Raw genomic sequence first — 15,629 nt, 5'->3', positions numbered from 1 at the left:
AACTTTGCACTTTTAAGGTATTTATGATGTGCACTGATATGTATACAAAAGGTTCTTTGTAATGTGATGGTTTTTTAGTGTAAGTAATAACCTCACATTTTTTTATAATATAATGAACTCGCGGTAGATTCTGTAGTAGTGCTGAGATGGTTTTTTTATTAATGTGTCTGAAACTACACTCTAGATGGTATAATTTTCTTGCACCATAAACATGAATTTCACCCATTTTACTTGGTATACAGGTAGAAGATAATGGTTGCCATGCCTCTAGAGCTAATTGTCATACCTCTGGCTTAGTTGCCATACCTCTAGCATAACTGAAAATCTTACATGCAAGACTGATTCTGTGTTTAAAGTGGCATAGTTTGTTACGCTGGCAGTATTACAACACATACCAAAATAATGCCGATATTAAACCAGCTTAAAGCTGACTTCTTATTATCCTTTTTATTGCCAGGATAAGAAAATATTTTGACATTTCCAGAATCTCCTTAGAAATCTGTTATAATGCATTTCCCAGCTGCTTTTCCTTGAGTGTTTCATTTCTTTTTCCATCCCAATACAATTGAAGACAAAATATTTTGTCTAGACACTTGAGCTAGAAATGTCTTTCAGTCCTATTTCCAGAAAATTGCCCAAAAGATAAACGAAAATTGTAATGTTCTTATGGTTCCACGGCTCCTATAACTCTTATTACTGTTTCTGTTTAAACTGGCATTTGGTTTGTATTTTGTTTAGGACCTCTCCAATCCAAGCTCATAGCACCCAATGGGGTTGGGATATTTGTACTGATTTTTATTCACATCTGTGTGAGATGTTAAAATGCAGATCAGTTTTGTCAATTAACATAGTAGTCTAGAACTCTGATGTATAACTTCCCACGTGTCACTGTTAATCTACCGTGGTAAGTAATTTTTGCCCTTTCGGACTCCTCAGGTGAATATAATGGGTATTTTTTTCTTTGTAAACCTGGTCATTGCTATGAATTTAAATTAGCATTGTCTCTTTTTCAAGAATACCTCCGTAGTAATATCTGATCATTTCTTCTTGACAGGGCAAAAAAGAGCTGCAAGTTTCTCTGTTCCAGACACTGGTGCTGCTTATGTTTAATGAAGGAGAGGAGTTCAGTTTAGAGGAGATAAAGCAAGCTACTGGAATAGGTCAGTATTGAAAGCAGCTAATGAAGACTTCTAAATGCTACTGACTAAGAATACTAAACAACTCTTTTCTGCTTCAGAGGATGGAGAGTTAAGAAGGACACTCCAGTCGTTAGCCTGCGGCAAAGCTAGAGTACTAACTAAAAGCCCTAAAGGCAAAGATGTGGAAGATGGTGATAAATTCACATGCAATGATGACTTCAGACACAAGCTCTTCAGGATAAAGATCAATCAAATCCAGATGAAAGAAACAGTATGTTATTTTTCTCAATGGTTGTCCTGTTTTCACGTCTTCAGTTGGTCCTTTTTTGCCTATACAGAAGACTTTTTTCCTTTGTCCAGCGTCAAATGTATATATTCAGTTATCTGTGTAAAAGATGCAGGTCTTGAATGGCAGAGCAAACTTTAGTCTGAGCTGGCACATTAATCCAGCTCTCGGTGCAGCTATCCTATTAATCATACCTGATGATCTATTCATTTTCCAGGAATCCTGAAAGAGCCAAACAATAAATACTGTTGTGACCTTTGTAATCTGAAACTTTACTAAATGAAAAATAATATGCAAGACGATATGGATTAAATTGTATGAGAACAGGCGAGAATTAAGCATCTTACTGACATGTGATTATCAATATTATGGCTTGCAGTTTACTTTGGATTGCTGCTCATCTCCATAATAAACTATTGGAATTCTCCAGATGAATTTTTCTTGGGGGGTGGGGTGTTTGCAGGGAAGGTGCAAAGCATCCTGGGATGTTGGGGGACTGTGCATTAACTTGAATATGGGGGAAATCTGGCACAGAAGTTTAGTAAACCAATTTAACCTAAATCAGGTAGCCTGGGTGGTTGCGGTATCAGACTTTATCTTAAACTGGTTTCGGGCATTTTTAAAGTGGTTTGTATGCACTGAACTTCTGTTGTTATGGATCTGAATCAATTTTCAATCACTTATACTGGGTGATAAGTAATGTCTGTCCCTAGCCTTAAAAGCATACTGTCAAAATATATGAAGTATGACTGCTGAAGGTACTGTGGTGCTACCTGCTGTGCAGACAGCATAATAATAATTTATTGTGACTGGTGTAGCGTACTCTTTTTAAAGTTTTTCTTTTTAAACCAATCATCCAGGTAGAAGAACAGGCAAGCACTACAGAGAGAGTATTTCAGGACCGGCAGTACCAGATTGACGCTGCAATTGTACGAATCATGAAGATGCGCAAGACGCTCAGTCACAACTTGCTTGTGTCAGAGGTGTACAACCAGCTTAAATTCCCCGTAAAGGTAAACTACAGGCTCCTTTTTGTTATGCAAGAAAAGGTCCCTATCCCCTCATTGGTATTTGACAGCTGTCCAAAACTGACTTTTACATCTATTGCAGCACCCTAATTTGAAAGGCAAAACATTCATTTCTAGAAATTATTTGATATGCCAGTTGCAGTCGCTTGTTCATGGAGGTAAACAGACCAAATGAGGCTTTTAGTCAAGCTATAAGATGATGCATTAGGTTAATGAAGATTTTTAGAGCTGGACAAACTTCGTGGTCATGTTGGTTATGAGCATAAACAGCTTTCTCTTTGAAAACTTGGGTTTTGGGCTTTTTCATCTGATCATAAACACTTAGGAACAGCTTGTGTAGAACTGCATAATTGGGCCTGCTTTCCAGTTTTCTTGGCTGATGCTTCTCATTTAAAAAAAGGAAACAACTGTGTAATCCACATTTTTTTTGGACACATAATCCTGGCTATCACTTTGTAAAAATTTGAAATTTTCCCCAACACATTTAAAGGCACGTGTCACAAATAAGAACTAGGAGGTGCACACTCAATGTATGCAGACTGAGAGATATTCCATACTGAATTGGAGCTTGTGCTACAAATAAAGAGATGATTCTTTTTGTTTGTGCTTCAGCCACCTCTGCAGTTCCTGCATTAGAGAACACTGGAAATTCAGAATATGCAGTATAAAATATAGTGACATCTTATCCTTTGGCATTTCTTGACAATGCAAATTATAATTCTCTGCACCAGCTTGCAGGTAATTTACACAAGCTGCATACAGCAAGGCATGCACAGATATAATAGTTAAATTAAATGCTCTCACTCTACCTTGTCTTGCGCATGCAGGCACACACACCCTGACACTTTACCTTCATGTGACTAATTTGTATGAGACTTTAAACAAAATGCCTTGACATGATTCACTTATGTATTTCTCAAGGTAATGTGATTTAAAAGATGCACCTATACAATAATGTTCATGTGTGCCTGAATTCAAGTTTTTATGTGGGCACTCAATTTGCCAGATTACAAGTTTATCCACCTCTCCTGCTATAAAAGACTGGTCTTTGTGAAGGTGGCACGTGAAGTCTGTAGCCATCTTCCTTAGTAAAATAAATTCTGGATCTGACTTCCTAAACTTGGAGCATTTTCAGTGGTATGTCAGTAATGGAAACAGGCTATTCATTTGAAAAGTGTTGCTACGTCGCAGTTTAAAATAAGTGGAAATATGCAGAGTCGGTTGGAATAGCTTCAAAAAACAGTAATACTGATATTTGTGTTTTACAGCCTGCTGACCTTAAGAAGAGAATAGAATCCTTAATTGACAGGGACTACATGGAAAGAGACAAAGAGAACCCAAACCAGTACAACTATATTGCATAAACATATGTTGGCCTTTTTTGTTTTTCTGCACACTTGGTGTCATACTCAATTGCCAGTGGATAAACTAGCCTGTTGACCCCATTAATTGACTTTTTATACTACCGATGACGGAATGAAAGCAGTGTAATGGAAAAGTATAGTAGAGTGGACTTTCTCAGTGGTTAACATGCCCATTTAAAGAGTACTTATTTACATTTTAAGAAGAATGCTGTTGAACTCTTTGCATGTTATGTAGTAAGATGTGCAGAAAGCTGTAAGAAAGTACTTGGTCTTCGTGATTCCATTTGTCTCTGGGTCTGAAGAGGAGTCCCTTGGTATAAGGCAAATGTTCCTTTACACATTTAAACTATGAAGCAGAAGGTTTAATTAACACAAGAAAATAGCCTTTACAATGCTTAAACTGCATGCAACTTTTCAATTTTCTGTACAGACTGCTGGGTGTATTTCAGTTGGCCGCACCACCATTGGTTTGGTCGTTACTTGTATTGGGTTTTTTCCCCAGGGGGAGGGAGGGCATTAAGTCACGCTTTACTGACTTTTCTATTCAAAAACATTATCTGTTAAAATTGGGGGGAAATATAAAAGAAATTATACCAATATAAAATTTACTGTAAGGCTTGGAGTGTGTGTATGTGAGTGTTTAATCATTCCTTAAACAGCTGTTGCAGCAAAAACTTAATCGGCGGGTTTAGATTTGTATTTATGTGGCTTTCCCTCAAAATTCAGTGTTTACCTTTTGAAACTTTAGCATAAAACAGCTACAACAGGGAAAAAGCGTTTTACTGGTTGTGCACAAGGCATTCTATGAAGAAGTGCTTAGCAGAAAAAGATTTTTGAAGTCGGGGAGGAAAAACCACAGGTTTTTTGTGAAATTGCTGTATAAACAAAAACGGATGGATTTTAACATTCATTTGTCTTTGCAATATTCTATGCGGCTTAAATTAAGCCCAAGGCAACCGATCTAGACCCACCCTTTGTTACAAGCCAAGCTAAGGCTTTAAGAACTCGGTCCTCGACAACAGCAGGCCTCCTTGAATCCAGAAGCCTACCTCTCATGGAGAAAGATAGTGAAATGCTGCTTTGAGGCATCTATGACCTGTTTTCTTAGATGGCAAGAGCATTCTTCTTGAAGTGTGAGAGAATACATTGCTTGAATTCAGAGCATTTACAACAACAAACCTCATCAGTAATGTGTGCCAGGAATATATTGATGTTGGAGGGGGGAAATGTCAGAAGGGTTGGACAGAGAACCTCTTGGTTTCTATAGGCATAGAGCAGCTTCTCCTCCCTGCCTCACCCAGCCAAGTTTCAGACCCAGTCCTGTCATGCTGCAGGGCAAAATGATCTTGCAAGCCTGGGTAGCCCTGGGGAATGCCACATAGTTCTAGAAAGCAAGACAAAGTTTGTTTGGAAAAAAAAAATGCAGCGTCGCACTCGCTTGGGAGCAATGACTACTTTCTTTTTAAATGCGTGTCCTGAATAGCACTTGCTTAATGTTTTGTGTTCTGTTGTTTCATCCCCCGACTCTGCACTCTGCGTGTGTGTGTATATGTCATATCTGGAACATCTCCTTCCTAAAGATTGTCTTTCTTGGTCCTGAACTACCTCCATGTTTTTTTTTCCCTCTAGCTGGTTTTACATGAAATGTTCCCTTGACAAACAAAGCAGCTCCCCACCCCCCCGCCCGGAAATAAAGCACTGCTTATTCCCGATCTCTCTCTCTCTCTCTCTCTCTCTCTCTCTCTCTCTCTCAACATCGACATTTTCAGTAAAATGTCTAGTTTTCCGTATGAACTGCATCAGGAATCAGTCTCTTGTCCATAAGTTCAGGCATTTGACTACTCCACTGTTAGAGCCACCCTTGTCTTCTTCACAAGGCCCAGCATTTGCAATAGGGAGGTGTGTTTAAGATGCTGGAAGGCTGCTTCTGCCCAGGGAGGCAAGCTTTCACTTGGATATAGGAAACCACTGGGGAGAAAGAGCAAGGAAAATAAATAATGCTTTTTCTATGTTCCTTTTTTAAACTGTTCTTTCTACATTGGTTCTGTATCATGTCTCTCTTCCCCATCTGTGTGATGGCTCTGCATTTTGTGTGTGTGTGTGTGTGTGTGTGTGTGTGTGTGTTTTCAATGAAATTTGCTCAAAGAAGTATTTTTGGTAACTGATTACATTTTTATTTTGAGAAAAGGAGATGGAAATCAAAATACTTGACCGTTCCAGCTCCAGATTGTTGTGATCTTGGTTGGAATTAAATTGCGTATATGTACAAAAATGACAGATTTTGATAGAATCCCCCATTAGATGTTGAAATTCAGCTGACCACAACGTTTACAAAGTGTCTTTTTGTTTTTGGTTTTAACATCCTATTTATTTCAGTGAGTTGAATTCCGACGTTATTATATAGAAAACTCATGTCTTTTAGTTGTCATTTAGATAGATACAAAGTTCTGATGTCGAAATGGAGGCAATGTTTTTGTTTCATTGACAATCCTACTATAAAAGCTGCCCAATGAAGGGCCTGTGAGGACACTGAACAGACCAGATGCTTGAGAAGAGCAGGGAAAACCAAGCCCTTGTTTAGAAAAGACTTGTGGGATGAAGAAACAACTTGTGAATTTCTGCCAAGGTCTTTCTTTCCTGGTTAATGACAGAGCGGCAGCCAAGATGAGTATCCAGCTGTTAAACTCTGCAACTTCTTGCTGGGATCATGTGCCTGCCTATTGAGCCATATATATATATATATAATTTTTTTTCAATTGGCTTGGACCACAACTCATTCGGCTACAACACGAGGTGTCTGTTTGCCCATACATTTTAAATCTTCACTCTTGCATGCAGTTTATAGCAGCCTTGTTAATAAGAAATTGCAGTTTATTCTTAGAAATATATATTTTAGGTTTTTTAATCTTTATACCCATAAATGGACTATTTTTTGTCTTGGCTGGTTTGAAAGAAAGTGACCATTTTGTTTAAATGCTGTAATTGCGGAAGTGTTGTAAACATTGTTTTGTTCTATAGTTCACACAAAGGTGCCAAAGTAAATATAGTTAATAACAAAGATGAAAGAAACCTAGCAAATTTTTAAGTTGCTTTAGCTGTGGTTTATATTTTGGTCTCTGCTCATTTCTCAGTCACAGTATCTTTCATTTTCCTAAACATATCGTTTTGCCCTAATGCTTTCTTTTAAACAATGTTTTATTTGTGCATCTAAAAATTGTTCAAATGCCACTTTGTTTTTTTAGTGATTTCATATAATAGGAAGAGTATTTTCTTTGAAAAGTTACACTAAAGTTGTAAGAGTACAGCAGCATTCAAAAATGTAATATAATTTTTGTATAACAATTCTTCAGAAGTATGTCTGGAGTGGGGGAAAAAAAAACTAACCCTGTTACTTTTAAGAAGCCTCTTCACTCGGCTACTAGAATATAAAATTGCATCAAATTATAGTTTTCACTGCATCAGAAATTATAGTTATGCAGACTTGCAAACAGGGCATGTGTCAGCATTGCGTCCTTTAATGCAAAAAGCGAAACCTTTTTAATGTTTCATAACAAGTCTGAAATGGGTACAGAGAGTCTTTCTTAAGTTGGTAAATAATGTAAATACATGTCCTTTCAAAGAGTGAGTCTGTTACCTAGGTATTTTGTGTCATTTAATAAATATTAAACAGTTTTGTGTTGATAAATTGTTTGTGTGGAATGCCTTTTTTTATCCAACTTTTTGTATCCTGGGTCTGCTAGCATCCACTTTTTTTCCTCCTCAATGTCTGGGTTACATTTCAATGGCAAAAAAGTCATTTTCCTACTACTTGTCCATTCTTAGATTCAGTAGTAAATAGTTTTTTGTTCTGTCACCATGCTTTCTTGAGTGACTCATTCTTAAATACACGCTTCAATTATATTTGTCCAGACCTATTACCTCTTAGAAAATCTCTTCTCTTTGTACAATAGTGTGAGATTGAGACATCTTAGCATCTGTTATACTAGCTGCTACCTGAAGATTAAATGTACAAATGTAGGACTTTTTTGTGTCTGCACAGACGTTTCTGAAAGGCCTTCCTCTCAAAGGAGTCCCACTGAAGGCAGTGGGACTACTTCCAAGAGTTAGGATGGGGTTGGGTTTGGTGTGTTTTGGTTTTTTTTAATTGTTTTAACAAAAAGCGGTGGGCAATTTGTTTTCAGTATTTAACGGAAGGCTGGAAGCTTCTGGCTTGAAGCAAATGCTAATTCTTCAATGAGGCATAGTGTGTACTACTGGAAGGCTGAGCTTGACTGATCAAACTGCTGAGTTCTTTAAAAGGAAAAGAAGCTCTTTATGTACAGTGCTTTCTAGTCTCTGTCCTGTGCTTCCCCTAGTCTTACTATTTTAAAATATCTCTTTTAATGTTGCCACATTACAGCACAGGGAAGAGAACTTTATGTATATTAACATTTTGAATTTTAAAATTGCATTCCTAAAAAAGGAAGAAGTTGGATATGTTTGAACATAAACTCCTTTCTTAAACTTTTCCTGTTCCTGGAGAGATTCAGAATATTTTTAAAATGTTGCAGATGGCAGGAGAACTTTGAGGCTTATGCCACAACGCAATGTCAATTATTATCACATAACTCAGTATATGTAATACCTTGCCCTGCTAACAGAGGTGTCAGTTTAATAAGTTAACAACAGACCAAACTTGGCACTAAATCTAGTGCAGATTAGAACTGGATTGTTTTTTTAAAAAGTAAGTGTGGAGAGGTAGGACTATATTGCGTTTAAAAACTGAAACTGAATTTCTGTGGTGGGGTTAGTGGGAGAGGAACTGGATGGTGCAGTGAGGTGTTTAGTAAAAGGCAGAAATAGCATCAGCCTGGGGAGAGAAGCAGGGGCTGATCATCTGCAGGCAGGAGGATGGGATTTCTCCTGGCCTTTGGGCCTTGCCACTCAGCAAGACTTTGGTATACTACATAGAGGACATTTAAAGTTCTGGGCCATTGGGGTGGGAGGGAGTAGCAATCATTCTACCAAACTCTTCACTGGCTTCTTTTCCAGGCTGTTCCCCTGTTCTTGGTTCCTAGCCACAAAAATGGCCTCTCCAACTTCTGCAGGATCAAAGTGTACAGAGGGCTGCAACCACATAGTTACGGCTTTTCAAAGTAAAGAGAAGAGATCTCCGTTCCACTACTATGTGAAAAGCATGTCCCAGAGCAAAGTTCTCCACTGAGCATATGTGGGGTCAAGTGTAAAGGTCACACTTGAAGCAGTCTTGAACAGAGCGTAGCTACAAGCCAAGCTCCTGACTTGTTTTTATTGCAGCAGACCTACAAGAGGACATTTTATACCATGATAACGTGATACCACAGTAGCAGGTACTACAGAAAGGACTTGATGTCTGTTAAATGTGAAAAGTCGGTTTTCTATCATTCCCTTCTCCTTACAGCACTGGACTCCACTGGACAAGACTACAAAATTATTTCAGTGCTACCTAGTAGCAGGTGAAGAGTTTTAAAAGAAACTCTGTTTTAGGAAAACGCTGGATTCTTAAACCAGGTCAAATTTACTGTCAGTGTTATTCAGTGCAGTAATAGAGATTTCCCTTCACCCTGTCAGTAAACACAATCAAGTTAAGTAGGTTTCTGATCTAGCTTTGCTAGCCAAAATGCCATACTAGCAGAGGAACAATTTTAGCTTATCTTAACAAAAGAGCATCACTAACAGCATAAAGAGGACCAAGTGCTATTCTGCTTTGTGCTTATAAAAAGCCAAACAGACCAGGCTAAAAAGGGACAAAAACAATCATTTCAAGCAGAGGGCAGAGAGTAAAAGCAAGAGTAATTTTAGTGACTGACATAGTAGGAAAAACAGATATCCATTTCTTTGAGAACTGAGGTTATGGAAGTGGGAGAAGTCAGCAGCCCTGCGTGGGAGCTGCAATTCTGCCCTGCGGTGTGAGCTCTGTAAGATGACTTAGAGTTGGAGTCTTGCTTTCTGGCTTCATGTTGCTTTCCCTCAACTTCAGACCTTCATCTGAAAACAATCTGCCTTCTAGAAGGCTTGCATGCAATGAAGCACACTAGCATACTGGTGTCATTAGTACTGTGCAGAACATAAAAGCCCTTTGGGATGAGTGAAGTAATCATGAATAGCTCCAGAATGGAAACAGTGGCAAGCAAAGATCAAGGTCAACAAACAGCTTTTTCTGACAGATACCGATCTGCCAAGAAAAACCACCAGGCAATCAAGCAGAGCTGTTTACCTGTACCTATAACAAGCTGTACGCTACATGTGCCCTGCATGGAAGCATTATTTATCATGGATGGTATGAGGACGTGTAAACAAGGCAGCAGATAGGCACCAATTTGATTTAATTAAATGCTCTCTGTGCTGTTCTTGTTCTGAGAGGACCCTTTGAGCCATCTCCAAGCAGGAACCTCAATGAATGAATGCAGTGGAATGGTTCTCCCAGTTCCTTTCACACCCCCCGGATTTTTTGCTGAAGGGTTTAGCCAACTCCTGCAAAATACTATGTGCCCTTTTCCTTGCCCCTCTTCCTGGAGCTGTTTTCCAGGAACAGAAAATCATGTAACCCCAAAAGCTGCCCCTCCTTGGTTCCCCAAATCTGGGTCAGTGTATATCTTTCTTCTCATTTTTTCAAGTCCACACTTCGTGGTGGGAAGCCAGATGTTCAATTGAGGCTTTTGCCTTCCAAGCCCATCCCCTTCCCTGCTCCCCAGCAGCTTTTACACTGAGGGCAACAAAAATGGGGAGGGGGCTAGGGGCCATGACTTATAATATAAAGAAAGATGGTGGGGGGGGAGGGGAACTGGTCTTATTTAGTCTAGAGAAGTGGAGACTGAGAGAAGACTTAATAGCAGTCTGCAACTACCTGAAGCGGGGCTCGAATGAGGATGGGGCTAGGCTATTCTCAGCGGTGGCAGATGACAGAAGAAGGAGCCAACGGTCTCAAGTTGCAGCAGGGGAAGTTAAGTTGGATATTAGGGGAAAAATTCTCACTAGGACAGTAGTAAAACACTGAAATGGGTTACCCAGAGAGGTGGTGGAAGCTCCATCCTTAGAGGTTTTCAAAACAAAGCTCTGGCTGGGATGATTTAGTAGGGCTGGTTGGACTAGATGTGACTTCCTACCCTCATTTTCTATGATTGACAATAATGAGACCTTTATTTCACTTGCCTGTTCAAAAATGGGCACTATTTACACCCCAAAATGGGTACTACTTACACATGCCCAAGTTACACAGGTATGGTGTCCTGTAAGATGAGACAGGTGGCTGAGCAATGGACAAGAGAAATGAAGGCAGTGGGATCTGGAAGAAATCAGCTGAATTCCTTGCTTGCTCACTCACACTTTGTGACATTGGGCAACTTATTTAACTGACCATCCACCAAGAGGAAATACTTTCCCTGTGTTGTGGGTAAATGGTAGAGAGAAAATCTGTCTCATTATAAGATGCCTATATACTGAATGCCGCAGAGGACCTAGTACATAGACTGGATTATTGGACATCACTAGGAATCTCCAAAGAGCTCGGAGGTTTGACTTTCTGTTTAAATTGCAGTCCTCTAAAAAGTATACGGACAACCCAGATTGTTCTTCCACCTTGGAAGCAGGAGGTGGCTGACGTACAAACGCAGAGGCTTCCGGGAACAACTCGTTCTCTGGGATCAGTGCACACTTAGCTCCAGAACTGGAGCTTCCACAGGAGAACACTATAGACATCAATAAGTAATTAATTAAAATGTTAGCACTGCCACTTTCACCCTTGTATTTAATAGCTCCCAAACTCTACTAAGCTGTCAGTTGCTCTTGCAAAACTTGCAAGCTTTCACTACTGACTGTCTCTGTAAGAAATTTGGTGAAGTCTCAGCCTGGAACCATTTCACCCCGACTGGCTGAGTACTAGCCACATTACAGCACGCTCTCTCCAGACAAGGCTTCTTTGGAAACTGGTGGTGTAAAGCACAATGACTTATAAATGCCGGGAGGCTAGTGCCACAGGAAAACCTGATAACGTGTTGCTGTTGCTGCTGGAAGAGTCTAGCAAGTAATTAAATCAAGTTGCACTGATTTAGCTCCCAGTGATGAAATACTCCCTTCTTCACCCCACCCTTCTTCCCCTCTCATCAGCAGAGGGAAGGTTTCCTCAGCTGTTTGGGAACACCATGTTGCAAAGCCCCTTAGGTGGAAGTTTTGTTTGCTCTGCCTCTTCTGCAACCGGATCTACCTGCCCTTTAAGTTAAAGCAGAAGTTTGGTTTTTTTTTTCTTCTCCCATAATAAAAATGCTTCACGTGACTGCCAGAGTCTTGACTCAGCACTTTCACTAAGCAGCTGTATGTAATTGTTTGGTTTTCCGTCTCCGCTTCTTCCAGAAGCCTGCCTTTCAGGAACACCAGCCCGCTGCCGTCAGCAGTCTTCCATCCCGTGCGTTACTCATTTGGGATGGCAAGAGATTGTTTTACAGACTCCGGAAGAGCAGCTGCAAGCTACCAAGATCCATTCCTGTGCTAATCCGAACCGGCTGATGCTTTCGCAGCCATCAGGATCCTATTAGCAGTGACACCCTGCTGGACAGGCCGGGATTCTCATTAAGCAGCTGTCCAAATCCTTACTCCAGTGCAGTCCAGCTAACCAGATCACGGTCTAGGGTGAGACAGGGCTAGTGGTGAACACGCTCCTGTTAACGTGGATCTGTCATGCCCAAGTGTGTCCCCTATAGGGCGTAGACTCGTGCCCCACGCTTCTGAATTTTTACTACCTCCTAAAGCAGGATTGCACTGGTTCTTGCCATGGTGTGAGCTGTGAAAGGCAGGCCATAGTTTTCCCTAAAAGGAGGTTTTACTAAAGAAAATGTCTGCAGATATGAACAAACAGACTAAATATAACAACGACCTGTCAGGTATGTTATCACCTCCCCTTCTCTATTTGGCAATTTGTATGTTACAAGACCAAAGACTGGAAATATGCCCCTGCTATTGTGAACATTTGGGCAAAAACACCAAAGCCTCTGGATCCATCATGATATTCCCTTCTCTGACCCAGCGCATCTTTAAATTTCAGTGTGCAAAAATAATCAGAATGCAAGCCCTATTTGTCTGCCCACCTCTAATTACCTAAGGGTGGGGCCCTACCTTTTGAAGCATGTGATTTCACTGGAGGTCAACAGGACTACCTGTGTACTTAAAGTTAGGCAAGCTTAATCCCCTGGCTGATCTGAAGCCAGATAGGAATCTTGCCGCAGAGATCTGTAAAGTGCTCCACTCCCCCTTTCCTTAACACTACCAATATCAAACTCAGTCTAGCATGAAGTAAAAATGGCAATGCACCACAGAAATACCCCGTTCCTTCAGTTCAGTTCATGCACTCACAGTGGGGAATAATTCATTAAACTTCATTCATCCTCTAGTTCAAATCTCTCCCTAGCTGACATGCTGTTTTAATACATCGCACCACAGATCACTCGGGTCCACCATTAATGGCAATCAGCCACATGACTCTAGCATTTCAGGATCAAGCACAGCTGAAACCAGTACCACAGCAATATATATAGATATAGATATATATCTATATATCAGAGGTTGGTTCCTTAGAAGTTCCTGAGTACACAAGACCTACCCCCTTTACAGGGAGTTGAGGAAGTTTAGCACCTTTCAGGATAAATTGTGTAAATGGGTGGCAACCAAAAAAATTCTTGCCAGAAAGAATTAGACAGATTTTGGTACAGGAGAGAGGGTTTATTTTGCCCCTTTATTTTTAAAGCTCATTATAAGAGGGGAGGAAAGCCTTTAGGACAGTGGTTCTCAACCTGTTTAAACTTGCGGCATCTCCGGATAGACTCAAGGCACCATGTGGAAAGTGTCAGCTCTTAGTTTTCACCCTTTTTTTCGCCTATAGAAAATAAATAGAGCATGTTTTTTTCTGTCGCAAAGAACTCTGAAAGTCCAGAACAAGGGCTTTCTATTTGAAGTCTCTGGGTTTCTCTTGTGAATCGTGGTTGTAAACTTAACAATGCTAACATTTGATGGTGCCTCACGGCACTCTTGAAAGAAGCTCAAGGCACCCCGGAGTGCTACAGCACCCTGGTTTAGGAACTACTGGTACGGCTATAATCACTGCTTCAGGAACTACAGTACTGGAAAACCTGTCATGCAGACTACGCACCTGCTTGCTAGCTGTGCTTCTGCTGTTGGCCCAAACTAACTAGAGGTGTTGAACTGGAAGAAAATTGCCAGCATGGAGTTATCATCTGGTTCTCTTTTACAGAACTCACCATAACATGCAAGGTAGCTGAAGGATGAGGACCCTGAAAACTGGAGCCAAATTCAGCCCTGAATTAAGTCAATGTAACTTTATTGACTTTAGTTGTGTTCAAACCCACTTCCAGAAAAGCAGAACCTGTCCTTACGTTTCCACAAGCCAGCCTGCAGAGGCCCAGCACTGTAATGGGGAGCTGGGACCTAGACGGAGATGCCTAATCCTGCCAGTGCGGCGTGCATGAAATGGCCGCCAAAAAACTCAAGCGAGTCCTCTGCTCGAAGGGCCAGCAGGATCAGGCTAACTGTTGGGCTGCTCTTTAAAACAATACAGCAGTACAAGCAATCATCAAACATAACAGTTAGTATTACAGATATAATTTGACAGTCGTTATTAATACTAGAGTATTACTCAACAGCCCTTAGGCCCAAAGAAACAAAACCTTGGGATGGTCTGTAAGTAGCACCATCATCATTGTTCTGCCTTTCTGAATCTGCCCATTGGCTCCCCTCATTGCACTGCATTCAAGCTGCTTGTCCCCCCCTTCAGTAACCTCCATGGTTCAAAATCTTCTAGTCCTTTCTCTCTCCACACTTGGACTCTTATCTCCTCTCCATTCAACTCAGGCATCTATCTCTCTGCACAGCCTAGCACAACGAGCGCACGGAGACCCCGGGAAAAACAGGTTCCCAGTTTGCAGATCCAGGGCCCAGCAGCTCCTCTGATCTGCAGCAGCAGTTCCCAGGGAAGCCCGACATCAGCCGACAAGCTTTGGGCTAGAGCCTAGGTGGGGAAGGCGGGAGCCACAGCTTGCAGGCGTAGGAGCTGCGAGGGGTGGCTGAATGGCCAGGTGCCTGGTGGGAATGGCACAGCAGTCTGGTCAGGGTGCTTAGCGAGGATGGGCTCTTCGGGGAGCCGGCTCCGTGCCGACCGCGTGCCTCTTGTGCACATCAAACTAGGGTGGACTTTGGCAAAACAGCCAAACCCCCAAGGCAGGTCACTGAAATGGAAAACTGCAGGCCAGGCAATTAAAGGCTAGTGAGGTTATGAGCAGGGATCCTGGTTTTCCTGGATAAAAAAAATTCCCTATTTTCAGGTAGCCCCAAACCCACATTTTCCACGATCAACATGAAACCCCACTATACATACATATAGATACACACACACACACGCACGTATATATGTATTAGTGGCATGCAATTTTAAATCATGGAAAAATGTGCATTTGGGGTTACCTTTTTTAACTAAAAAGTGAGGATTTCTGCTTATCAGAGAAAACCAGGATCCCTAGTTATGAGCAAGGGGGTGGGGGGAAGCTTTCTAACAGAAAGTTATAGTGCTTTCACTTCCAACAGGACCCCCTTGACAGAGGCCTGCGGCGCGGTATCATTGGCGGTGCCCCAGAAAAACCTTGCCCGCGCTCCTCGACTCAAGTCCGATTCCTGTGCCCGCCCACGCCGCTACGCGGTGGGCAGCGCCTAGGACCCATGGAACCCGCCAGCGGGCGGGGCCGGCCCTGCGATTGGCTGCGCGGGCAGCGCCCCGCCCCCTCATATGACCGGC

General features: G+C 41.4%; 1 protein-coding gene across 1 annotated transcript in view; it reads left to right on the top strand.

The window, feature by feature from the left end:
• CUL4B (cullin 4B) overlaps positions 1 to 7,502 on the top strand; it is a 30,139-nt gene extending 22,637 nt beyond the window's left edge. Inside the window, exons 18-21 of the mRNA XM_090059281.1 lie at positions 1,055 to 1,160; positions 1,238 to 1,410; positions 2,286 to 2,438; positions 3,722 to 7,502. Coding sequence (XP_089915407.1) covers positions 1,055 to 1,160; positions 1,238 to 1,410; positions 2,286 to 2,438; positions 3,722 to 3,817 — 528 coding nt within the window. The 3' untranslated portion in view covers positions 3,818 to 7,502. The remainder of the gene's footprint in view (positions 1 to 1,054; positions 1,161 to 1,237; positions 1,411 to 2,285; positions 2,439 to 3,721) is intronic.
• Positions 7,503 to 15,629: the final 8,127 nt, after the last annotated feature.

Source organism: Crocodylus siamensis, chromosome 8, assembly GCF_052110815.1.
Source record: "Crocodylus siamensis isolate JL-2025a chromosome 8, ASM5211081v1, whole genome shotgun sequence".
Lineage (NCBI taxonomy): Eukaryota > Metazoa > Chordata > Crocodylia > Crocodylidae > Crocodylus > Crocodylus siamensis.
Note: the sequence above shows the minus strand (reverse complement) of the source record. Positions and strands in the feature narration are given on the sequence as shown.